Source organism: Taeniopygia guttata, chromosome 2 (assembly GCF_048771995.1).
Source record: "Taeniopygia guttata chromosome 2, bTaeGut7.mat, whole genome shotgun sequence".
Classification (NCBI taxonomy): Eukaryota; Metazoa; Chordata; class Aves; order Passeriformes; family Estrildidae; genus Taeniopygia; species Taeniopygia guttata.
The window spans coordinates 80,141,024-80,166,914 of NC_133026.1; the positions used below are offsets into that span (position 1 = coordinate 80,141,024).

General features: G+C 40.4%; 1 protein-coding gene and 1 long non-coding RNA gene across 2 annotated transcripts in view; one reads left to right on the plus strand and one right to left on the minus strand.

Moving 5' to 3' along the window:
• The first annotated feature begins 1,160 nt into the window (after window positions 1-1,160).
• Window positions 1,161-23,363, plus strand: LOC140682363 (uncharacterized). Its single transcript, XR_012053988.1, has 2 exons — window positions 1,161-1,277; window positions 23,193-23,363. It is a non-coding gene; the product is annotated as an uncharacterized lncRNA (long non-coding RNA).
• The window catches only part of ANKRD33B (ankyrin repeat domain 33B), a 44,821-nt gene continuing 22,623 nt past the window's right edge, over window positions 3,694-25,891 (minus strand). Inside the window, exons 2-4 of the mRNA XM_002189209.6 lie at window positions 18,911-19,040; window positions 13,325-13,465; window positions 3,694-6,820 (exon numbers count right to left, since the gene is read on the minus strand). Of these exons, the coding sequence (XP_002189245.4) occupies window positions 5,970-6,820; window positions 13,325-13,465; window positions 18,911-19,040 (1,122 nt within the window). The 3' untranslated portion in view covers window positions 3,694-5,969. The remainder of the gene's footprint in view (window positions 6,821-13,324; window positions 13,466-18,910; window positions 19,041-25,891) is intronic.

Below are 25,891 nucleotides of genomic sequence, written 5' to 3' on the forward strand. Positions count from 1 at the left end.
TTCAGGATGAATGATTTATATCTCTTAACTACAAACTGCTTCTGATTGGTTAAGTCAAGTGCATATCAACCTGGTTAAAACCAACCCAAGAGAGTTTGTGCACATTAGTTCAGCTCAACTTTTCAGCTAGAATGGCTCAATTGGGGTTTTTTTTGTGTTTTTAAATACAGACCAGACATTGCTGTGGTATCTGGCTATTCCTTCTTTCGACAGCTGACATACAGCACTTTTGCCTTGGCTTTCTCTGAGCACAGTATCCTAGTCAGTCATGCAGATTCTCATGAGGGTTGGAAATTCTTCAGAAACCTAAAAAGGCTCTTGCACAAGACCTGGGAAACCACAGGCAAATGCTGCTCATTGTACCCGTGGGAAAAAAAAAAAAAAATTAAAAAAAAGGATAATGCAGTCAATCGTGAAATAAACCCTTCATTTTTCAAAAGCCACAGGTGAGAAACTGATCATGTAAAACACCCACAAAGTATATTTTTATGAACATGTGAGTAGAATTTCTGTTTGCTAAGCAATTTTTTGAGACCAAAACAAAGAAAAATTAGTTTAATATGGCTGGTCTGATTGATTCTATTGCTCACTAAACAAAAATTTTATTTCACTCATATGAATACCGCCAGGAGGCTGCAACTGCAGCTTTTTGAAAAGGATATGAGGTGGTCAAAGACCACATTTCCCTTGCACAGAAGTTGGGTAAATGCTGCGTGACGACTATTCCACTACACTTCCCTGTGAAAGCAGCCAAGCTGATAATAGAGTATGTCTGCTCTCAGTACAACTATATTTGTATATTCTTTTCAAACACTACTTCACTTTGGTTTGGAACAGAACTTTTAGTGGGGCTATTACTTAAATTTCCCATTTACTTATTGATTTGTGTCCCATTAACACTCTCATACAAAAATTCAGAACACCCCCACACTACCAGCTTCTGCAAAAAGCTGGCTTCAGTATAGTGGCAGCAAACACAAGGAAACCTTAACTCCCTGCTGCTGCATCTGCTGTGAAAGTAAATATTTTATCACCTTTGTCAGCAGAAAGCTGTGCACAGAAGCTCAGGAAGCACCTTTGGTGGTTAACACCTCTCTGAGCTGACTTCAGTTACTATGGCACCAAGAGTAAAAATCCCATTGGCACACACATGCAGGTGCACTCATGCAGAGATGTTCCAGCAGTTCCTGTGCCCCTTTCCTGATCCACATTTACAGGAGCTCACTGCTCCATCAGCGCCTTGTGAGAAATCACTGAATGCATCCAGGATGGCACCTGTGGGTATGGATTTTGCACATCTGCCTCTGGAGGGTTTCTGTTAATTTTCTGTCTGTTTGGGAAGAAAGGCTTGGGCAAAGTAGCAAGCTCTCATTCGTGTGGGAAGTTGCTACAACAGGAAGGGAAAAATGAACCTGAACCCATTTTCCCAACCTCTTCTCTTTCCCTGAGAGACAACTGAAACAGGAGCATTTGGCCCACTAATTATCCACAAACCTGTGTACAGTTTTATAGATATAAAAGCATACTACAACCATTGTAAATTCAAATATGCCAAGAGAAGTGGCAAATTTAAACCTGACTAGGCAAAATAATGTGCATAATAACTTTAATTATCCAATTAAGTACAATTTTTACATAATCCCCAGCGTCTTCTCATGCAAGTGCTCCATACTGTTCAGTGAAAAGGCAGCTGGTTTGTTTTGCCTTTATAGCCTCCATAATATACCCCAAATGATTTGTTCCTTTTATAGAACAATTATTTAATACTGACTTTTTGAGAGAAGGTCATCATTAACATATATAAGTGCTCTACATTATCACTAGGAGGTAAGAGGCTTTTTATATGTATATGTGTTAATAAATGTTTAAAAATTTAAATTATATATTTATAGATATGTTTTATATATGTCTCTCATTATTACTTTATATATGAATGATGTTTATGTGTGCCTGTGTTACCTGTAGGTAGTTTCATAAGTATGGTTAAGTGTAATACCATGTATAATTGAAATAACTTAATGATATAGGTGTTTACATAGGTGGGGAACTGATTTGGAATCCAGTTTGTGCAGTCTGGGATATCCTTATTTGGCATTATAAAGCACACCTCAGTCTCTGCATGGATTTGGCTGATATCATTTATACTTCCCAGTGGTCAGCATCTCCACAGCAAAAGCGAAAAGGGTCCAGAGTTCATGAAGTTTTTCCATAAATGCTATATTTAGCTGTACATAGGAGTTCACCAAGCAAAAGAAAATTCCTACTCTCCAGAATAAGATTAATTGGTCCTTCTCATTTTCCAGGCTTCTTTTCTAATACCATGACAGCCTGTGATACTTTTGGAGGTATCTATGAACACTTTTTGGTTTTTATCCTTACTTGGATGATGCCCAGCACAGTGACTGGCATTGAGTGATGGGGAAGTTGGTGCCTTCCAGCAGCAAGGCTACTGGGAACCCCCATGCTGAAGCTCTTCCTCACCAGAGATGAGAGCATAATATAATTTTAGAGAATGTTGGGAAGCAGTTGGACTTTCATCTTCCACTCTCACTGTCATTAAATCCCTGTTAGTACAGCTACTGCAGAACCAGGTTGGCCCATGGGGCTGGAAGCTTCCTGGGAGCACCATGGTGAGATGGTCCCAGGGTACCAAGACAAGGAGTGGCTGTGATGGCAGACACAGCCCCCACTCCAGTTACAGCAGTCCTGGATATTCTTCCCACTAATGTGCCACACTACAGCCTGGCACTGAAGTTAGGTAGAAAACCTCCCTCTGCCCTAGGAATTAATGTCCCTTTTCCCTCCGAGGAGTATCTTTCTGCAGCAGCACCTTTGCCTTCCCACAGGGGCTCCAGCTGCCAGGAGGTGCTGCCAAGGTTTTGCTTGCTCTTTTTTAGGAGGTAAACTGTGCTGCTTGAGTGACCAGGAGCAACCTGAAGTGCAGGCATATTGCCTGGCATTTCATAGTTATGGATCTATTGTGGGGGGAAAAATCCACAACAAAACATAGATCAAGCCACTCTGTGCTGAAATCCAACAGAACTCAAATCCTCCTTGGCAGCAGCAGCAGCTCAAGGGGACAGATGGCTGAAAGCAAGCCAGTTGTGCCTCCTCCTCCTCCTCCACTGTGGTCCGTTTGCCACAGGTTTCAGGAAGTGTTTTGTGGGAGCTTTGCCCACTCCAACCTGCAGACAGGTAAGACTGAAGCAAGTGAGGGGTGCAGCCTTTGGGGTGAGGACAATGATGAAGAGGGGAAGATAGCTGGAGAGCAGTGAGGCAGCAGGGGAGGAAGGCAGTGAGGACACAGAAACCTGTGGCCCGCACAGCCAAAACTGGCAAGTGCAAAGCTTTACATAGATGCCCCAAGTGGAGTACACTGTCAGAAAGGATACTGGGAGACCACCTGCTTGCTGCAGAGCAACAAGGACACAGACCAGCAAAGCAATGACTTCTCTCTCCAGCAAGATGACCAGTGAAAACCTGACAGGAACCAAAAGAAACAGTTTTCCTTAACTCCAAGAGAAAAATTCACAAGGAGTTGAAGTTAACCCACAATAACTCTTTCCAGGGAAACCAAACTGCTTTCAGGTGATGCTGGTGAGTCCTTTGGTGAAAGTGAATGGGCTTTTAGGTCCACTGGAAAGTGAAAGGCAGCATCCCCAAACCCCTTTGAAGAATGAGGCTGCCAAATAAGTTTAACATCGTGTGCCTCTTTTAATGGAAATATCATATTTATGCACATAGACACAGTGAAGTACAAAGGATTAGAAAATAGGCTTGATTTCCAGCCCCTAATTCTAACATACTATACATTAATCCCTGAGAGCACCCTGTCAATGGTCGGTCTCTTGCAGGTGGTCCTGAAAGTGCAAATTCAAGTGCTCAGCTGTAGCACAGGTTGCTTTTCAGAACCGAATCTGAGTGCTAAATCTTAAAAACCCTGGGTTGGCAGTATTAAAAATTAACAGTTAAACCATTCAATCCAGTGTACCAGTTTGAAATATGCCCTGATACCTTTGCCACAGCCAGCCAAAAGATTGTCTTCCTGCTTTCCAAAGAAATTAGTTCAGCTCGTATTCTGGTCACCCCAAAGCCATTACAAAATTGGTGCCAATGAATTGCACAGCACTGCTGCACTTGCAGATTAAAGCACTATTCATATTCCCAGGACTGGGCAGGTGTATTGGCAGGTGCATATTCCTCCAGCTCTGACCTAGGAGGCTACCTGGCACTGCAGCCTGGCCAGCACAGAAGTAAAAAGAACAGACTACGTGGAAAAATCCTTGTTTCCCAAATCTGTCAGACCCCACAGACAGGAAATGGCAGTGCTGATCTGGGCTCTAGTTTTTAATTAACTGAATTTATTTCTCCCATGACATGCACAGTTTCATTACAAATTCAGTGAGACTGTGGCCAGCATTTGTGCTGTGGAATTAAAGGATGGAAAAGTTTTCCCTCTCTTTAATTGAGGGGATAAACTGGTGACAGCAGCAGCAGCTGCTGGGGTCTGCCTGGGCTCCAGTACAGCAACAACTTCAGGAGGACACACTTCAGCACATTTCAGTTCAAATATGTACAAAGCCTGAGCAAAACCTTACCCTGAGTATGTGCTCAATGCTGTTTGCATTGGACCTCTACTTCTATGAGTGTGGTCTTTTTCCAGCAAGCAGCAGGTTTACAGCCCTTCCTTACCAGAATTTGCCAGGGCTTGGCTTGCTGTTCAGGCTGACTGGTGGCACAGCCAGAGGAACCCTTAATGTGGAGCACAAAAACCTGCAGCAACCCACAGGAACAGCCACTTGGAGATGCATTTCCGTACTAGGGAAGGTTTTCTCCCAGTGTAGAGACAGGGGGTGAGGTACTGCCCTCTTCGGGCACCCAGAGGTGTGGTACCAAAGCTTACAGAGTGACATCTGGCCACGTCAGCGGCTGAGCTGCCTGGCACTGCACCTCTGACTGGGTATTCACAGCGTGTAGCTGCACTTCACACCTGGGAAAGTTGCTTGAACCTCTGAGAGCTGCATAATTTTCTTATCCTGGCTATATTCTGTAAAGGCTGACAATAAACTTGGTGAGTTTTTTAAAAAGAAACTTAAATATCAACCTAAAAAAATATCCACTGTGCTTCACCATCTCCCATATTTCACAGTTAAAAGCAATGACAAAATATTCCCTGAGACTAAAAAGGAGACAACAGATAATGGATAAAGGGAAATCTATTCAGGGAGGCAAATCTTAGGTGATGGTGGCAATCAAAAATTGTCTCATCTTCTACATTTCTTCAAAGAAATCAGTCCCTGCACCTGATTTATACTTGCAGAAGACATGAATACCTCAACTGCACAGATATTTCATATTAAGCCCTGTTTAGGTTCAACAGAGCAAAGAATAGCATTAAGAACTGCATCTATGCAGACTGTATAGACCTGTACTTGAAATTTGTTTACTGGAATAGAAATAAAGTGCTTAGTATATCCAAAACAACTGTAGACCTGGATTTTCACTGCCAACCAACACTCTGGTAAATTCTAAACTTTTAATTATTACTATAAACCTTTGCAATATGTCTACCTAAGGAAGAAGAGGGAGGAATGTCTAGTTTCAAAAACACAGCTCCTTAATTTGTCCATTACAAAATGAACAAACACAAAATACAATAATTTCAAGCACGTTTTTCAAGTTGTTTCACAGTCATTCACCAGGAGCTGGTAAAACAGGAATCCGCAAGAGGACTGCACCACTGTCAACAGCAGACCAGTAAACCTAGTAAGTCTTCCAGCTCAAAATACCTTCCTGCTCACCATCAGACTTGCTGTGGCATAGCCCTTGCTGTATTTCTGCTCCTTGAAGGCCATCACTCAGTATTCCAGCTCCATGAGCAGTGGGCATGCACAAAGGCATTCAGTCTGTTATCTTGCTAGGATAACAAGACTAGCAGCTCAAGAACCTTCTCAGCAACTACCTTCAAATCAGGTCCTGCTCTGGGCAGGAGACACCTGCCTGGGCTTTTGAGCCTCTGCTGCTCTATTCTTCTCCAGTTCCTCTGCCTTCCTCCGCTCCTCTTTTAGCTCCTTGTATCTCCATTTGGGAATCTGCAGATAGGGGTCCTCCTTTGTGCTGCTCCTTCTCCTTGCCTTTTCCGGCTGGAAGGTGGGTGGGGGAGCTTTGCTGACACGGACTTTGGGGATGACAAATCCCGGCCGGACGCTGCTCCGCCGAAGCAGGTGGAGCGGCAGGAGGCTTGCCTTCCTCGTGGCCACTGTGGTCACCTGGGACATGGCAATGCTGATGGGCTGCAAGCTGGCTCGACGCTCCTTCTTCTTGGGGACCACTGTGACTTTGGAGTTCTGAAAGAGCTTCTCGTAGCTGCTAACATGATCTTTGTCCTGAGATCGGATCTCCTCTGCTCTCTGCTTCTTAAGGATTTCCTGCACTGCCAGTCTGCGTTTCCCCACACAAGGTGGGCTGCCTGGGCACACAGTCCGGCACCCCAGAGCGATGAAGGGACTTCCTAAGCTTGTTGTCACCTTCACCATGTGGTCGAGGACCCCATCCTCTTCTGGGCCATAGAAAGACCGGAACGAGACAGCTGCCCTTACGCACTCAGAAATCTTCTGCAAACAGCTTTTTGGCTCTGCAGCCTTGGCAAGAAGTTCCTTCATTTTTGGCCATTCTGGTTTATATTGATCAGAAAACTGTTCTGGGCATGGCCTGTCCATCAGCTTCTGCATGATGAAGGCAGACTCTGATCTTCCTGTGAAACAAGCCCATTCCCATGAAGTCAATCCACGGCTCGGGTCAGTTGCATGAACATTTGCCCCTCAAAAGAAAAAGAGAAACAATTAGTGTTAATTAATTAAAGCATCAGCATTCCTGTTGCTGTGATCAGAGGTGAGTCAGGCAGATCCCTACAAGAAAATATCACATAAAATACACAAAAATATTTGTGTCAAAATGAACATGCAATAAGGATAGATCTGGTTCCTGACTTTATGAACCCCTTATTTAATAAAAACAAAGTAAAAGACATTAAGACTGCATATATGAAATTCTCTTAAAATTACAAATAATGAAATAATGAATTTCACCTGCATTTAATCTTGACTGCCATTTTAATATCCATTCACTTGAGCTCACAAGAACGGAGTTACAGATATGCAAAGAAACAATTCTCTACAAATAAATCCCTCCCCATATAGAATAGTAGACTTTTTACTGGTCACTTCCACTTGGAAGAAAGGTCTTAGGCTAATGCTCACAAGTTCCATGAAAATATCCACTCACTGCTCACTAGGGGTAAAAACAACAAATAAAATATAATTAATTTCTTAGAAAGCATTTAAAATGGAAAAAACCCAGAAAGGTAAAAAAGGGGAAATAAAGAAAACAACAAATGTACAATTCATGCTCTCTTATGTCTGAAAGGACCCCGTAGAATTAGGAAATGTTAAGAAGATGGTAACAAGGGTGATCAAATATAAGGAAAGTTTCCATAAACGTCAAAGAGTAGATAATGGGTGAGATGGACCTTCAGTCTGAACCCAGAACAGCTGTTCTCATCTACCTGAGATTACCAGCCCTAAGGATATGAAGTAATTTTTAGCCAAAACATTATTTTATTGCTGAGTGGACCAGCCAAAAGAGGCAGCTAGGATACAGGCTACACAGCAGAGGCTTAGACATTTAAAGTGTTTTGTCTTGGAAGGAAATTATTTCAAGTGACCCATCCTTCTCCCATTCCCAGTTTATGAACTTTATCGCTCCAATTTTCATATCTTTCCCCATCACCATTCTTTCTTTATCACATATTTCTGCATCCTTTTCCATCTTTGCTTTTTTTTTTTTTTTGGATCTCTCCATCTTCCTATAAGACCCCACACATTGGCTTTTGCCTTTGTTCTTAATCCTTTTGTTTTCAAGTGGAGTTACACTCTTCTCCTCCGGGGCACTTGAGTGCTTGAAAAGAGAATACAAGAGTATCACAAGAAGCAGGCATCCACGTCTGCCCTATGGTATCCTTTACAGCTTCTTTAGTACCATACCCACGTTCCTTGGCAACTAGATAATTGCAGGGAAGTCCTCCCATGGTATTAGGGTAGGGCTGTGAGCATTTGTCAATGAGGGTGGCATATGCCCAATCCTTCTCACATAGAAGAGCTCTGAAAAGGACACAGGAAACTCAATTCAACGTGCACCTGTGGAAGAATTGCTGCAGAACAATGAGCAGCAGCAAGTGCTTCTGGAAGCTGAAGTTAGCAGGACACTGTTGCAAATAGCCAGCAGATTACAGCTGGTGAATGCTAAAGGATACAAAAGACCTGTCCAAAAACTGGCCTGATGGCACCAATTAAAAAGAATCTCAGAGACGTGTCAAGGACTTGACAATTGGCACCATATCCTGTGCTTCACATCCAAGTGATCCTGGGTACACCACCTGGGAGCATACATCTTGATGCTTTACAGTACATGGGTATGAAGGTAAATTAATGAAATCAATGGGAGAATGAGGGAATACTCTCTGGTGAAAGTGAGGCTCTTAAACTGAAAATCCTTTGGTTTCTATTCTGCCTTTGAACTTTGATCTCAGAGGAGCTTTGCATGCTCCAGGCTGCAGACTGTTCCCTGGGACAGGCACGGGCACTTTGCCCAGCTGCCTTCAGCATACTGAGCTCTGCAACATTTAGTCATGGTTTACTCATATCTGTGTCCCTGCAGATAGTTTCTGGGTTTCTTGAAAGAGTTTAAAACTTGGATACAAAGAATATTTGATTTATTGAAGGACTTCTTTACCAGATGAAGGACCATTTTCAAACAGCCAACACAAAACTGACCTACACAGATCTTGTCACAAAAGTGACAGTCTATCCCATTGCTTTGCAAGAAGGAGATGTTTGGAGATCTGAGGAAAGGACCAGACAATACTGATAATGAGACTTATTAGAGAGACTGAGTATAATGATAATTTTTTCCAGGTGGATTGTCTTGGAGACAGCATTTCAAAGTGGAATAAGGAAGACTTGACATAAGAAAAAACAACCACAACCCAGTTTGTGATGGGTTCAGTATAACCTTTCCCACAAAGGATGTTTTGTCATTATAGGAAGCTAATGGCAAAAAGAGCATGGGGAAAGTGATAAAAACCTCAGCTTTATTAAGTTAGTTCCTAAGTCGCTGAGAAAATCCCTAAAGAGAAGATGCTGGAGACATAGATCAAGAATGGATGTAGAAGGAGACACGCTAAGCAAAATTGCTGATAAGAGTTTAAGTGTAATGTAAGTGAAGTTTGCAGAAAGGACACTCAGAGAGAGAACACCAGGGCACTGCAGGGAGTCAAGCATGGGACCCGGATTGGGAGGCAGAAAGAGCCAAAGAGAAGGAAGGAATCAAATCAAAGAGTTCACAAGCTGTGGATTTGAAGAAAGGATTGCAAAATCTCAGAGGCAGAATGATTTGTTGAAGTTAATGACTGCAGAAATTACAGGTAAATCAGTGAGGGGAGAGGAAAAGACATACCAATACATACCTCCTGCTTCACTAACCTGTTTCTGAACCCCCCTACCCAAACTTCCTATCTTTGAATTTCTCTCATCTCAGGCTAGCCTCTTTCCCTGGTCCCTTCTTAACACTTGACTGAGCCTGAACTCCTTCTCAAAAGAGCTCACTGTGACTGTGGCAAATTATGTGGAAGTTGTTTCCTTAATGTAAACATAACAGGCAAGGAATTAATACAGGAAGAACAGCAGCTAAAGGAATTGTCTTAAAATAAAAAATTTAATTCTCAGCTTGTAAACAGAGAGGTATAGACAGCTGTTTAGCATTATCTTCATGAAGGAGTCATTCCAGTTTTGATATAGTGCAGCTGTGAGAATTTGGAGCAGTAGTTCAAAAAAACCAGTGACAGATAGTGCTCACTGGGGACTTCCCACCTTTGCTTGGGGCCTTGCTCAGCTCTGGTCCTTGTCTGGGCTGTGCCTGTCCCCTGCTGGTCTGACCCTGACCCACAGACTTAATTTCTTGTTTTACCTCAGACCTACCTTGTCTCTATGAACTTTCCTTTGTCATCATGGACTTGCCTGGCAATCACTACAGCGCTGCCTAATCCAGATTATTGTCATCAGCCCTTCCACGTTCCTTGAAGGAGCACCTTTGTTGATGAGACTGGTACTGAGGCCTTGCTGTCACCCTTGGATCACCTTCCTTTAAGGATCAGCCCATTCTTTCTGATAGAGGGGTCCCCAGGTGTTTTGCAAACTCTATCTCAGGAAACAATACTACAGAGTATTGAAATCCCAACCTACCAACAGAAATGAATGCTGACTTTGTACCTCGTATCACAAAATCTCTTCTAAGGCATTATTTACCATAGTTTTATTGATTTTCCACACAAAATTCTGGAACAAACTTGTCATTCAGCAGAATGATTTATCTGGAATATACATGAGTAGTCATGTCCCTTTGTAAATGTGATAGCAGTCTTATTGAACTAATTGTAATTATAGTGTAACTATAGCCTACAAGTTTTCTTTCAGGAATGCTGCACTTGCCACTAGCCTTGTTTTTCCTAGAAGTTTCCCTGAAGATCATTTTCAGCACAATTAATTTGAACACACATGCTCCTTTAGGATATAAATATCCTATTTTATTAAGACTTCATGTCCTTTTGAGATGCAGAACTAGCATCTTGAGTTTAAAGACAGGGGCTGAGGAGGCTCAGGCGTCCGCCACCAGCTTGTTTTATGGGTAGTGTTTAAAGCCCAGTCTCCAGATCCAGGGCCACTCCAACAGCGTTACTAAAGCAGCACTGAGTTTAGACTGGAGATTACAGGAGGGCTTGACATGTGAAGAGCAACCAGCATTTCTGGCTGGTTCTCCTGCTGAGCGCTGGCAGCGGCACGGTGCTGGCAGCGCAGTAGCCTGCGACAAAGTGCCGCTGGGAGACCGGACCCCCTCACCCACTGTGCACTCACAAACAGCAAATGCACGTGTTCCAAAGAGACCCTCTGAAAGAGCAACGTTATGGCCAAGTGTCTCAGAGTGCCTTAATCTTGTAGTGATTGACCTTGGCCCTCTTCCACAAACTCAAATTTCAGAAAGAGCAGTCACTTTGGCAATCCAGCTCCAACCATCTGTCACACATTGCTGTTACCTCTTTCCCCATCTGACTGTGCTGAATCCATGCTAAGGCAGCTAGGAAGGTGAGTTATTTTGCTTTGCTGACCTCCTGTGTAGCCATAAGTAGCTGGCTATCAGCAGAGGTCTTACCCAAGGCACTGAACAAATACCAGGTTTAAAAACCTCCTGACTAACTCCTTTCTAAACACACATAACTGCTTTGTAGCTGTGCAAGTAGACCCACAGCTTATTATGAGTGCTCCCCTCTATGTTGTCATGCATTTTTATGTTTTAATATGAAATTTTGCTGTGTTATTTGTGAAATTAATTTTTCACCAAATCTTTCAATAACTTATTTTACCTTCTTCAGCTCACTAGTACTTAAATTGTCAGCACCCACTCAGTGTCCCTTAAATCCCAAACTACTTCTAAACCCATTTTGAATGAGACTTTCCCTCCTTCCTTCCCTCCATTTCACCAGATTGTGCAGTGCTAAAAAATACTCAGATATTAAAATGGGTGCAGGCAATTTAATGCACTTCCTTTGTGGCCCATATTTTGAGCTGAAAATGTGAGGAACTGCAAGTACTCACCGAAACTGCAATTTAGAAAATCAAAAGCATATTAACTCATCAGATCTTTGGCTGGTGGACAATCTTTGGTATCCTCACTATCTCTGATGCAAAAACAGGCTGATAAAGCTTTGTTCTCCCCAGTAGTCTGTTTTCTTATGAATCATGGAAACAAGAAATGGCGATTCAGATGCCAGAAGTAGCCACCACAGAAGTGGACTTTGATAATAATATTTTAGTATAAGAATCAGAATATCAAGCATTGAGTTATTTACATAGCTGAAAGGTTGTGAAACAGCTTCTAGTGACCCAAAGAGAAAGAACAAGCTTCCCTTGGATCTCTAGTGATAATAATAGATCATGACATCGTAAGGTAAATTTGACAAGTAAGAAAATCATAGGATTGAAGTTTAATTTTAAATTATGATTTATAACACTGACTGGAAAATTTTGAACTAGCATCTGTGTGAAGTATGTGTGAGTCCAGAAAGTGCATCTGTTTCTAGTGGTGCTCAAGCTCTGACAGTAGTTTCATAATTTTTTTGTCATAAAAATTTAAAATGAATGATCTGATTTCTAAGCCTTTGTTCCAGAGTAAGAGTCTACAGAACCTAGCAGAAAATAAAACACCAGTTACCACATAATGTTTTCTGTGTCATATCAATGTCTAGAAACTGGATATTATGAAATGAAGGACAGTAATATCACTATGCTTTATAAAATCATGTGACTTTAACTGAAAAACAAGAATATATATTCATATAAGCTAGTTATTTTATTATTATCTAACAGTTTATATACCAATTATCTCATATAAAAAAACCCATACAATATTGTGGCTGAAAGATGCTTTGTGTTAGGACTGTTCTTGTAGAGGCTGTTGCCCCTCAGGGGGCTTTCTGAATCTCCTCTCCAGGACCCCTTCATCTTGCAATGCAACACAGTCAGAAATTCAACAGCAGACAAGAGCCAAGAGTAAGAAACAAAATTCATGTTCTCAGATGTGAAGAGAGACAGGTGGGCAGACAGAGAGCTGCTCTCCCTGTGCCACAGCTCCCTCCTTGCAGCTGACACAGACCTGGTGGTGCCCAGTTGCTCATGAGCCTGGAGACCAAACTCAGAGCTGTAGAGCCATTAAAAAAAAAAAAAAAAAAGTCACCAAATTTCCCACCAATGTTCCCAAGTGGGATGTGGCCCCTACACCAAACACTCCTGACTGGAGCAGCCAAAGCTTTCCAGTGCCCAGCACAGTTCAAGGCAGAAATGGAGGTCTGGCTGTGGTCCCACCCTTGCACTGTCTGCCACACACAGAGATGGCAGCAAGCGACTGGCATGTCTTTCCCATCTGTGTCATGGATTTCATTAACTCCTGTTCTACAAATTTTGATGATCCTGCTCCCCAGACTCTCCTGGAGACAGTCAATCTCACTTTTAGAGCTCTAGGAGAGCTCCTGGGTGAGGTTGTACAAGCAAACTCCTGCAGCACTTGCCTTCACTGCCTTGACTATGGCTTCTTTAAAAGCTGCACCCATTTTCAAGGAAGGCTGTAGCACAGTTCTCAGAGCAAACATCCTAAGAGCCAATTTTATTCTTGGTAGTTGTTAGATGGTGACAAAGAAAATGAAAAGCACTTTGCATACCTGCCATCATCAAGGCTTTCACACATTCTGTTCGCCCCTGCATTGCAGATTTCATCAGGGCTGTGAATCCAAACGCATTCCTCTTCTCAATATCAAGCCCAGGAAAATAGTTCAACAAATAGTTTGTAATGGTTATGTGCCCTTTAAAGAAGCAAAAAAGCAGAGAAAATGTCATACAATGCAGGTGCTGTCTCAAGGATAAACCAAAAATTTACTTCTGCAGGTCTGATAAGTGGAAAATGCAGATAATTAGTAAGACATCTTTTCTTTGTGTCCTCTTCCACTCAATGCAGTCATCAACCTTAGGGTTAAGTGGCCCCGACTTTTGACCAGAATATTCGGATAGGAGGTGGAAAATCTGGGTTCCCACCTTCTCTCAAATTTTTGTCCTTTCTGAAAAGTCAGTTTAAGGTAAGGGAATAACTGAAGACCAGAAATGGTCACTCTGAGGTTGCAAGGGGCCCCAGTTTCTTGACCCAGTGAGTAGCACTGCAAAAGGAATCCCTACAGCTTACGGAAGGAAGGCACATCACCAGGGGCAACTGATTGCAAGAGTTCATCATTTTCCCTCCACTGGTAAATTTGAGCCTTACAGTCATGGTGCTTCATTAAAAAGTAATGACTGTGCATAGTTGTTCCAGCCAATAATGCTTTCAAACCATGCCAGGCCTGACACAAGAGAAAGGAATATTTTGTGTAGGATCCCACATTTTTATTTTTCCATCTGACAGCATAAAGCTACTTGTCTATTCTCCTTCAGTTGGAAAATGGGATTGATGTTCAATTTTGATAGTAAAATAGATTATTTAAGTTCTATTTCGAAAAGCAACTGTTGTTGCCATTCATGTGCCTTGTATGCCAGGATAACTGGTGTCTACAAGGCTATGGTGAGGAGCTGAGCACATCTCTGGCTAAATGATTGGAAGACCAATAAAGACACCAATTCTTGATAATTGGACTATCAGATGGATAGCTAGGGCCATTATGACTCATTCAAAATAGTTTTTCTTTCACTTGTCAATCATTTTATGATGCTTTGATGCGCTATAAAATAATGCCGTCTGTCAGGCAGCTGCAACAATCACAATTTAATTAGTAAGAGCTGTAAAAATATTCCTTCATTTCGCTCTGCAGAACAGATGACTATTCTGTGATGCATGCTATTCAAATTCATCTAGAAATGTTACTGAAGCAGATTATAATTCATACAGGACAATTTTAAAAGTCTTTAGCATCACATCTGGTGTAGATTTCATCAGCAGCCACTTTGTACCAACACAGTCCTTCATTCACTTTGAAAAGCAAGTTAAGAAAGTCTTTACCAATTAATTTGTGTTGCAGGTGTTACTCTTTCTCTCCTGTAATTTTTTTTGACTCTGTTATCTTTCTGCATAACTGGAGACTCTCATGAAACCTGAGCCGATGTAGAGATTATGCAGATCAGATGAGCAACTCCAGAGCCAAAGAAAACCAAATAAAAAGCTCCCTGTACCTTGTGCAGTCCGATGAGAATGAACTACAAAGACTCAGCAAACCACAACAAGCTGAACTAAGCAAAAGTGAACTAGGTTCAGGGCAGGATCAAGTGACCTGATCCTGCTTACTCAATACAGGGATTTCAGCTTTGCTGATTCTATGGCATAAAATCAAATCCTATCAAGGAATCAGTTGCTACTAGGAGAATATTTGTGCCCAAATTGTTTTGCAGAACATGCTCTGATGCAGTGATGTAGAAAATGTGTCTTCATGAAGGTTTTGGAACAGTTGAAATCCTGCTTTTTGACCACAGAAACCAGAGACAAGCTGAAACAAGTAGAAATGATAAAATGGAAGATTTTTCAGCAGTTATTTCATCACTAAAGATGTTCTTCCCTTTGCCAAAAGTATAATTACAGTAAGAGATGTTTTGCAAATCTGGGGTGATCCTAAGAATTAATCCTGAAGACCTTTCTTAATCAAAACTCCAGGGGACTAGAAATGTCCTCAAAAGTGACAGAAAAAAAATACCAGCAGTAAATTTAAAAAGAAAATTAAGAAGTTTGTGATTCACAAAAGTTTTATGTCTCAGGGATTCCCGAAAACCAGTTTTAATCTAGAGGATCTTCTGTCCTCTGAGGTTTGCTTCAGATTTCCAGTTCAAACAGATATCAAATTCAAAGCAAAACTCAGAGCTGCCAAGTTTTAGTTCAAACCCTGTCATACGCTTTTGATTTAATGCCATGAAGTTTGCTTTGGTTCTCCTGTGTCTGCGTGAATAAGCAGCCTGTACCTAATTTATAAACTGGGTGAGCCTCCCACGCTGTAAAGTCTGCTACGAAAACCCTGTGCAGCTCTAAAATAAACGAGCCTGGGCTCAGCCCATTTGGTGATACTGAATTCAAAGCAGGCTCTTGCTGTTTGCAAGCCAGATCTACTTCCTACCAGAACTGGCATGCTAAGGGCTCACTTCTCCCTGTGAGCCCTATTTAGAGATCAGCACACATGTCTGTAATAGCTTAATTCACTTAATTGCTGCCATAAAGGAAAGGCCTACAATGATGACAATATTACCTAATAATCTGTGTAATACAGGCAGAAGGATAAGCTGCATAGTAAGGAAGACCCTTTGTCAAATAACATCTCACTCCTGAATTGTACCTGCAAGACACTTGAGTTTGGCCTGCAGGTAGCAAATGCTTTCTCACAGATGGATGGAACCAAAGACACCCAGAAGGCTTGATCCTCTGGGTGCTTTAGGTGTTTGTGTTCTCATGTCTTTCTTAATAAACAGAAACTGGGATAACTTCCAATTTGTGTTCTCAGCAAGGCTCCCAAACTGGTGGCTGTAACATAAAACATCTATACTTTGTAAGCAAATACAACTCCCTCTGAACACCAGTGCATGCCAATTACTATACACTGATGTAGCTATGCCCCCATCAGCAGCAGAACTGAGGGGGAAAAAAAGTAATTTTCCTTCTTTTCCTTTTCCACCAGTTATTTCAATTGCATGTTTGTATCAATCTCCCCTTTTTTTTCTGCATTGTCCTTGTAATGATATTTAATGATTTTGCTTCTGCTGCAATAGCATTGCCACCTATTTCTGGGCACCACCTGCTGCAGACTGCATGCATTAACAGTTCTGGAAGGCAAGCTCTCTTTGAAAAGGGATATAAGAAATAGGAAATATTGAGAAAGCAGGTGGACAGACCAATTTTCAAATGTGACATTTACACACAAAGCAGAGCATTTTGTGGTTATTTTTCTATACTAATAAGCTTTTTAAGACAGAACTGCTTTTCACTGATCCTTCCAGCCTGTCTTTCTCTGGTCAGCCCATGCAGAAAACTTCAGCCTTAGATACTTTTGTTGGAGGATAAGAATCTCAAATTATCAAAAGCAATATGAGGAACTGAATTCACTCATCTTCTGAGACTCTAGTTGCTCTTTAATTTAATCCTATTTATTTCAAGCTGATGCTCATATTTGAGCATCATGTTTGGCAGGCATGAAATGGCATAGGCAAGTGTGGATATTAAACTCTTCAGCACAAGTGAAGAGACCTCTCTGTCATCTCTTTTGTTATCTATACCTCATAATGCAGATGCAGACTCTAAAACACAAGGAACAACTCCTCAGAACCACACTTTTTTTGCCCATCCAGCTCCTCTTTGGGGGCTGGCCATACATGATGGCCCACCTGGCAATGGATCATAAGAAAAATACCAGCACTTTCTGAAACCTTCAAACACCATCTCACAGATACATGAAATAAGGTGGATTTGCTATTAGACTTTCCACAGGAAAACCCATAGTTTTGGTATAAATAACAGTGATCTCAGAATAATTTACTTTGCAAAAATGTGATTACTTTCACAGCCTAAAGTTAACTCCTCCCCCAACAAATAAATTCTCCACTAAAGGCAAGCTTGCATAAGCTTTTCTTTCAGGTCTTTATAATGCACTGCTCAGTGTTACTACCTAACATTCAGCAATAATTAATCAGCATCTATTGCATTGTAACTCCTGTGGTTGCAATGTTAGCCTCACAGTAATATCTATAAATGCTACAGCAGTATCTTGTTATAATTAATTAAATACCTGGTGTAAACCCTGTTGCTCAGGATTAGCACAGGCAGGGGAAAACATCCAATTTGGGGGTCTGTATAAGTTTCTGTTGACTACAGTAATTTCTAGTTGCTTTTGGGATCAATAGTAAGTACTGGCAGAGAGTGTCAAGTCCATGTCAGCTCACTGGATTAATTCTGAGCTCATTATCATGAGTTATAAACGTCAAGAAGGAGGCAGTGTTAAGCATTTTTTAGTTAAAATTTATATTAGGGCAGATAAATAAAAGTAGATTACTGTTTTGGGGACTTTTCCACCTTCTTTGGAAAGCTACTGTACTCACGACTTTGCTACGAATGTGGTCACAGTTCTTGCTTCCAGTATTCAAGACACATCTTGCAGGAACTTTCACAGGGTTCACTTTTTGGTACAACACAAAGCAAGGTTAGGTACTACCTGGAAATGTCCAGTGGCAATATTACTAAATTAATGTGGAAACCAAACTGCTCCAATCTTCAGACATGGCTTGTAATTCCCATTGATATTCCCTGATGGAAATTTGTTCCCTTCAGGCAGCCAGTGTCCAGGAGTGAGGACTACGTCCCACAAGCTCCCACAAACATCCCAGACTCTTCACCAGGCAGCAGACATGATAAAGGCCAGCTATGCATTCCCTTGTAAAGCGACTGCCTTTGCAGAGTGCACTTGAAGGATGCCAAGGAATCCAGAGATGCAGAGCTAGGCAGCCCCTGGCTTTTAGACTACAAAGGGATGGCATCCTTCCTTGGAGAAATTTTTCCTGATTTACATGCTTTAGGACTTTGTTAACACTCATTAGAGGAAACTAAACCGTCCCTTAAAGACTGAAGATCAGACCTTCAATCTAAACAGTAATAATCAAATTATTTTTTCTAACAGAACACTGGAAGCAAGGAACTCTCCCTGGAGCTTCTCTTACATCTAAGTGATCTGTTAGAGCCATTCATCGAATATTACCATGCTGGGTGGGATAAAAGAAAACCTTGTGCTAAACTCCAATCTGCATCAGGATTAACATGATCGATGTTGATATCATCTGTTACAAAAGATCATTGGCAAATCCTAAATCCTGCCGAGGTTTTTTGCTTTTCAGATGTGGAGTGGATGAAGAATGTCTTAGCAGATAAGGTATAGCTTAATGATGATACGTTTTCCTACAGTCATCAATTCCTACAGACCCTCTAAGGTAGATGCAGCAAGCATGGGAGAAAAGCACTAATGCAGCACATTACATGTCCACAGTGTTCAATTGTTGCTTGCCAGAGCAAACATTGGAAAATCAGCTTAAAAGAACAAAGCACTATAATATGGATAAATACTACTGCAGATTAATTAGTTCAAAGAAAATCATGACAAACCAATTTGGGAGTGGGCCTGGCCAGAATTATTTTACACTGAATAATTTCTTTCAGGGATTTGAAAAAAATCCTAAAATAAAGTAGCCTAAACACACACTCCCCCCAAGACCCTGCATGTAAGAGGTGACACAGAGAGCCTTACCTGCCTGTGCAGCTGTAATCAGAGCCGTGTTCCCTTCGTTGTCCTGCCAGTTCACATCAAGGTGAGGGCATTGTGCTAAGGCTATTACAATATCCACATAACCTTGGTAACAGGCAACAATAAGACCATTCTGTAAGTAAAATATAAAGAGAGACTTAGGTTTGCCAGACTGAGAAATGTTCACTGAAGAAGCTTACTAGACAGCTGGTTTATTTTATTTTTTTCCAGACTCAAGAACTAAAAGGTACCAGCACAACTAGTGATCACCTCCAGGCATAATGTTCAGATCCATACACTTCTTTTTATCTATACCCTTTGGCAAGTCAAGTTTGATACTCCTCATAAATACCTAAGAGAGTAGGTATTACATTATGCTACATGCAAAGTAACTGTTTATAAATGGCTTATGCTTATATGGCTATATAGTTTATACCCAAATGAGAATAAATCTGATTTTATTAGATAATAAAATTAACCCAGCAGGTAAGATGAACTGGACCTGCTCTGAATATTAATTCTCTGAAAAACAGCTATTTGTTCTATGAAGGGAAGTGGTAGGCAGGAGTTGTGCTCATACTGCCTGTTGCTATCTTTAAATAATTCAAATTTCCCATTAGAACTATGCCTCCTGTTTTTATAATGATAAATAAAATTAAATTGCTTTTAGAGGTCCAGTTTAATGTGTTTTATGACAGCTGGAGGCTGTAAAATTTCCAGGAGGAAGCCAAGCCAGGAGGTAAACCTTGTAACTACGCTTGATAGCCAGATAGTGTTTCACTCCACAGCAGCAAACTGACAGCTTCCCTAAAATACAGCAAAATACACTTGTCATTAATTACATGGAACCACAGTGCTTAATCCTGGCTGCTCTCTTGACCACTAGGATTAAAGCCATTATTTCCAGTCGTCAGGATTGCTTGGGCAGCCCTCGTTCACCTGCCTGGGGCTGATAGGTGTAGGGGAGGGCAGGCACAGATAAATCAGCGCTGCCTGCGCTCCCTCCTCGCTGCCAGTGTGCCACTCAGGCTGAGCCCAGCCTGAGCATCTGACTGCCCAAGAGGTGAGGGCAGAGACACAAATCTCAAACCTCCTGCTTACGCTGCCTGCCTGAAATGCACTCACACGAAAGACTTGCAAGGAGAACCTGGTTATGGAAACAGAATGGCCCACCCTAACTCCTCCATCATTTTTTTCTTGCCTACACATTCTCTTTATTTCTTTTCCTCATGGACATTACTAAGACAGAGATGTTCACCAGATGACAACTGTGGCTTCTGATTTATTGTCATCTTAACTAGTTAGTTACTTATTCAGTGTCCTGTTTCACTGTCATTCTGGATAGTTCTCTTGGCTGAGGTGGCAAACACCTTCATTGAGATACGGGAGTGATATCTACTCTTCAGGCTGTTCACAGACTATGTAGGTTATTTCTCAATTACATCTCTCAATAAAATCATTACCATGCTTTCATTTGTTCTCAATTCACTCTTGCCCTCAGCATGAAGCAACACCTACCATTGCTTCATAAAGGGCATCTTCATTTCCTTCTGAAGTACCTGTAATACTTCAAAGCCTTCTATTGAAATTGTACAGAGGATTCTGCCAAAAGTAATTTATTTTCAGTTTTTGGGGTTTTTTTTACTAAATGTATGTACTTTCCTGGTGGGATTGTACACATAAATCCAAGTTTTACTGTAATGTAATAGTTTTTGGCTTTTAAGAAAAATCTGTCAATGTCCATTATGTAAGGGCTTGAACATTATTTCAGCTCCTTAATAATTTAATTTTTCACCCAGGATGATCAGGATATAGGTCTTTCCAATTCCAAAAGCTTTGTAGATTCAAAACAGCACACAGTCATTCTGTAAAATGTCCATTACTTACACTAGCAGAAAATTAAGTTTACAACTGTTTGGAGACCAAAAGTTTTTGATAATAAGAGAGATTCTATTGTTCACTGAAAAGAATGACATTTTTGAAGATAGTTTCAAAAAGGGTGTAAGAATAACTAAAAGTAGCTATCATCTCTAATGAAAAAAAAAAACCTGCTTCACCCAATATCTGGAGTATATTTTCACAGAACATTTTTGTGTTCTAAAAATAATTACCAGATGCTTAAAATGTTTGGGTTTTTTTGTTCTGTTTGCAAAAGTATAAAGTCAATATTGTAAAAATATAGTAAAATATTGTAAAAAAATAATAACAAACATTTGTGGGTTTTTTGGGTTTTTGAGGGTTTTTTTGCAAGAGCTTTTTGCATTACAGTATGGAGGGATTTTGTCCTACTTTTAGTGGACAGATAGGAACTAATGCATCTAACATTGGCATTCTGATTTCAGCAGATAGAAGACACAAATTATCTTCAAATCAATCAAATTCACCATTCTGTGTTTGAAAACCAGAAGGATTACTTAGGTGTCAACATTTTCTGAAGTTTATTTTCCAAAGATGCTATCAAAGACTGCTTGCTTAAGGATAAAGAAAGAAAGAGAGAACAGGAGCTTTCTGAGGGATTACATGATGCAGTAGCACAGAAAATCATCCTTGAAGAACAGTTTTACAAATCTGAATTGAGCCAGATAAGAGTGTGAGAACCCAATATTCAGTGGAGTGTACACCCACTTGTACATTGAGTGTCCCTGGTTGAGAAGCAAAACAGGCTATGGGATGAGAAAATAAAAACAAATCCTTTCTGTAAAGCTGATGTGGCTTTTTTCGCCCTTTTTGCAGTTCTATGGGAGGTGGGTGAGACAGACTGCTTGCTGAGGGACTGCTTTCCTTTGCATAACCCTTCCAAACGTGTCAGATACTGAAATGGGGTGCATGAGGCTGCAGCTTTAAGATGAAAGTTGCAATTAACTTCTGGATTTGATGGTTATTTCCCAAATCCTTGTGCAATGATACAGTGATAATTCCTGTTATCAGATAGCTTTTTATTTTTCTGATTTTTTTTCCCTTTGCATCCATTTCCAACCCTGTCTATATTCTCCTTGCTGAAAGCTAGTACAAACAGATCAGCCAGCATGTGAAATCAGTCACTATCAAAGTGACTTATTAGTCTAGAATCTTTAAATTCATATGCCAATAAATACTTCCATATATTAAAAACTCCTTCAACAGTCTCAATTAATAAGTTATACAAAATTGCCTCCAGCAAATTGCGTTTTGAAGTGATCAGTAAAGCAGTAGCCTGTATCACAGCAGTGTGCAGGAAAATACAGCTGTGCACTTAATGTCTTTTCAAAATCTAAAATAAATGAGTTTTAGTTAGAAAATATTGAACCTGAACAATCTGGTCACCCTGAGAAGAGAGATGGCATTAATATTCTACCAAAGGCATCCATTATTCTGCTCCTCTTATGAAAGGCCACAATGCAATTATGAAATGGTCAGTGTACATGGAAAAGAAGTATTTTTTAAAATTTAATCTTACCAGTATTTTTGTCAGTAAGATCAATTCTCAGAAGTACTCACTACTTGTGAAGGCTTCAGGAGAAAGGAAATTTGATAATTCTTCAAGGTATATCCTCTGCCTAAAAGGACTTTTCTCCTTCAACAGCATCCTTTCTCCTCTCTTCCCTTCTGCATGTCCTCAAACACCAATTATTTTAAATGATAATAAAACTCAAACTATTCCCATTAATATATAGTAATAAACATCAATTATTAGTGTAACTGTACATATGTCAAAGCATGCAAGCACAGTATCCTGCTTTTCAAGGATACTATGTTATCTGACTTACTCTCTCCCGATCAGTGGCCAGGGTTGCTGCCCATCATTCTGCCAGACCAATGAAAGAGATCCTCTGTGCATAAGAGACTTAAAATATGAAACAAGGTTTGCAACTGATCCTATTTCATTTTTCAAATGCTGCGCACAGGCTCTGTGTGACAAGCAAGAAAGCATGAGCCATCCATCACACCAACTACATTAACATTTATGGTCGTTTTTCCACAGAAGGGGACGTTGAAAGTCAGCTCAGTAATGTTTTTTTGATTTTTTTCTCAAGTAGAACCCACAATACTTCCAGGTATTGGGGGCTCTATCTTTTCTCTGGGGAATATTTGACATTACACAGAGCTTTCCTACAGTTTTTCTGTAGTATAGGATACATCTGATTTTTTGTGTAAGCAGCACAGTTTTGAGAGATCCCCCTTAGTTTTGAAGTGACAGCAAAACTAACAATATTTAGAATATATGACAAAACAGTCTCAGATAAAATACTTGTTTCCCATATATTCTAAATGAAGTATAACTACTTTTCTTATTTTCTTCTCACAGTCCACAAATAAACATAACGGCCATGGGACTACCTGAAGTAAATAAGATGTTGCAACACCTTCCTCAAGCATTGAATCTTCTGATTTTGTTTAAAATTATAATTCTTCATGTGTCTTTGATAGCAAGACTGGAATTTTGCTGCCACCATGAAAATAAACTCTGTTTTGCTCAGCTGTGTTGGCTAATAACATAATAAAGTCTGATTAAGTGAGGTTATGGATATCTCAGCACACGATTTTATTATTATGACAAAATTACTGATGTAATGCTATTTGTATGCTAGATCATTACACATAATAGGGATCACAAGAAATACTCAGGGATCAATATTGAACTCAAGCTGAATAACAAGCAAATCACATACAGCATGCAATTAATTTAGCTTTTTAAAAGTTCTCTTCAGGCAACTTATTTTCCACCAAGATGCTGAGAATGAAAGCAGCTTATTATAGTTTGTTGCCAATTACCAGACAAAATGAGTCTGGCAAAAGGCTAAATTGATATTACCCATTGCTCTCCACAAGCATTGTGATAAAAAACTGTCCAGTTTGCTTTGCATGCATCTGTAAGTACTAATCACAATTCTGCAAGGCTGGTTTACTAGCAGTGATTAAAACCACATGTAATTGAATTAAATGAGATAATGATTCATTGTAATCCATAATCACACGCAAGGACAACAATGAAAATTAAGTCTAAGTTAAAAGCATGTTTTTAAAAAATATCAAAAATAGTAGAAATGAAAGAATCATTAAATTAATTAATGAGAGATTCATTAAAATAATAATTCATATGTTTAATATTTTGTCTTATACAAAACTCACACTATAACACCATTATATATATAACCATACTTCTAGTACAAACCAAAAAAAAAAAAAAAAAAAAAAAAAATCAGATCAAGTATTTCAAAGTAAATCTCCCAAAATCATTTCAGGGTAATTCTGATAATTCTGATCTCCACTAAAAGCTCTGCAACTGTGTGAAACTTCGCTCTAACAGAGATTCTAAATTTATGCTGTATTAAAAAAGAGCAAAGTGTAGCACTGAGCACCATGATCTGCTATATACTAAAATCTTCTTGTATAAAAATGGCATTCTCAGAAACCTTCAAAGTGGCTTGAGCTTCTCTTATATTTGGTTTAGGTTGATTATTTCAACAGCGACAGAGACGAGGTAATTATTCAGGTCATCATTCCCGCGAGAAGTGGTGTTTATGTGCTACAGAAACCCATCAAGCACATAAGCCCTAATATTATCTGCAGAAAATAATTTAGGCTGACCTTTTAAAGAAAGGGCTGCAACAGCTTAGTCACATGCACATTTGTATTGGGAAAGTGACCAAAAAAAAAAGGGAAATTAAATAAATTTTGTCCAACAGTTATTTGATCAAAACTCCACATGCCTGGAGGGGAAAGGGGGGAGAGGCTAATTTTGCCAGGGAAAGCGATCAGAGAAATACAAAGGGGTATCCAAGTATGGACCATCAGTGTGCAAAACTCTCTGCCTGCTCTGCAGAGGAGCAGAGTAGCCCAAAGCCTAATCCCATATCCAAAATAGAGTTCAAATGGTATTGCCCTTGCCAGTGCCTCAATACAGAAGGTACAAAATTGACACCTTTCTTTTGCAGTGTTATGAACATTTACAGATCCATTTCCCAGTATGGACTGGAGTTCACTACATAAAAACACAGTCCAGTCCATGGACACACTGATGATGACCCATCATTTTTCCGCTCCAATTTTTGGGATGTGTTCAGGTTCACTTATTTCATAAACACTGCTTCAATCAGTCAGGTCACATGTCTTTAAGGAAAGGTATATGTATCATCTCTGCAGAAATCCTTACTTAATCTATTCTAATCCAAATCCCCATGATCACCTCTAAAAATAGTTCCAGGAAAGTTCGTTTTGCAATGCCTGCAAAAGCTTGCATTACACAAGAAGAAAACCTGTGCAACTTGTGTAATAAAGCAGAAAACAGGAAAAGGTAATAAAAATAGTGGGATTTTCCTTATTTACTAACATGTATGTCATCTGAATTAAAAGCATCTGACAGAAACCTCGGAAGTAACCGCTAAGAGCCATAAGGGACTTACAAGGCAAATAAATACCTGCTGAGTAGTCAGAGATATTCCAGTGGGTGGGATATATAAGGAATATGTGGCAATTCTGAGAGATGCTTATGAGATATTAACCCTTCTCTATTTTTTTTATAATATCAAGATACGTTAAAAAAGCATATAATTCAGTATGATATCTAAACCTGATGAGCTGATGGGGACCTAAGGGTTGTGCACTGTTCCATAGGCGGTTGGAACATGTATCCAGCTCCTGCACTGCCCCACATATCCCAACACCAGCCATCTGGCTGCCTTTTGACACAGCTTTCTTGACTAAGGTCTGGGGGAAAAGACAGTTGAAGATATGATGGGAAGCCTGGTGAGAAGAGAACATAAGCATTACACCAAAAAACAGTGATCCTTCTTTTCTCCTTGCTCCTGCAGGGAGTTCTAATCTTCCCACAAGGCAAAGTCCAGGTAAGACAACGCCCAGGTGCTCGGGAGCCCCGCACCTCATCCTGCACCCCTTGGAGGTTCCAGGAGTCGTGGAGGGTGACTTCTCTCTCACACTTCTTTATTTACTCCATCTGCCCCCACCTCTTGCCCCAAATCACACCATATCCAAGGGCCTGGAGAG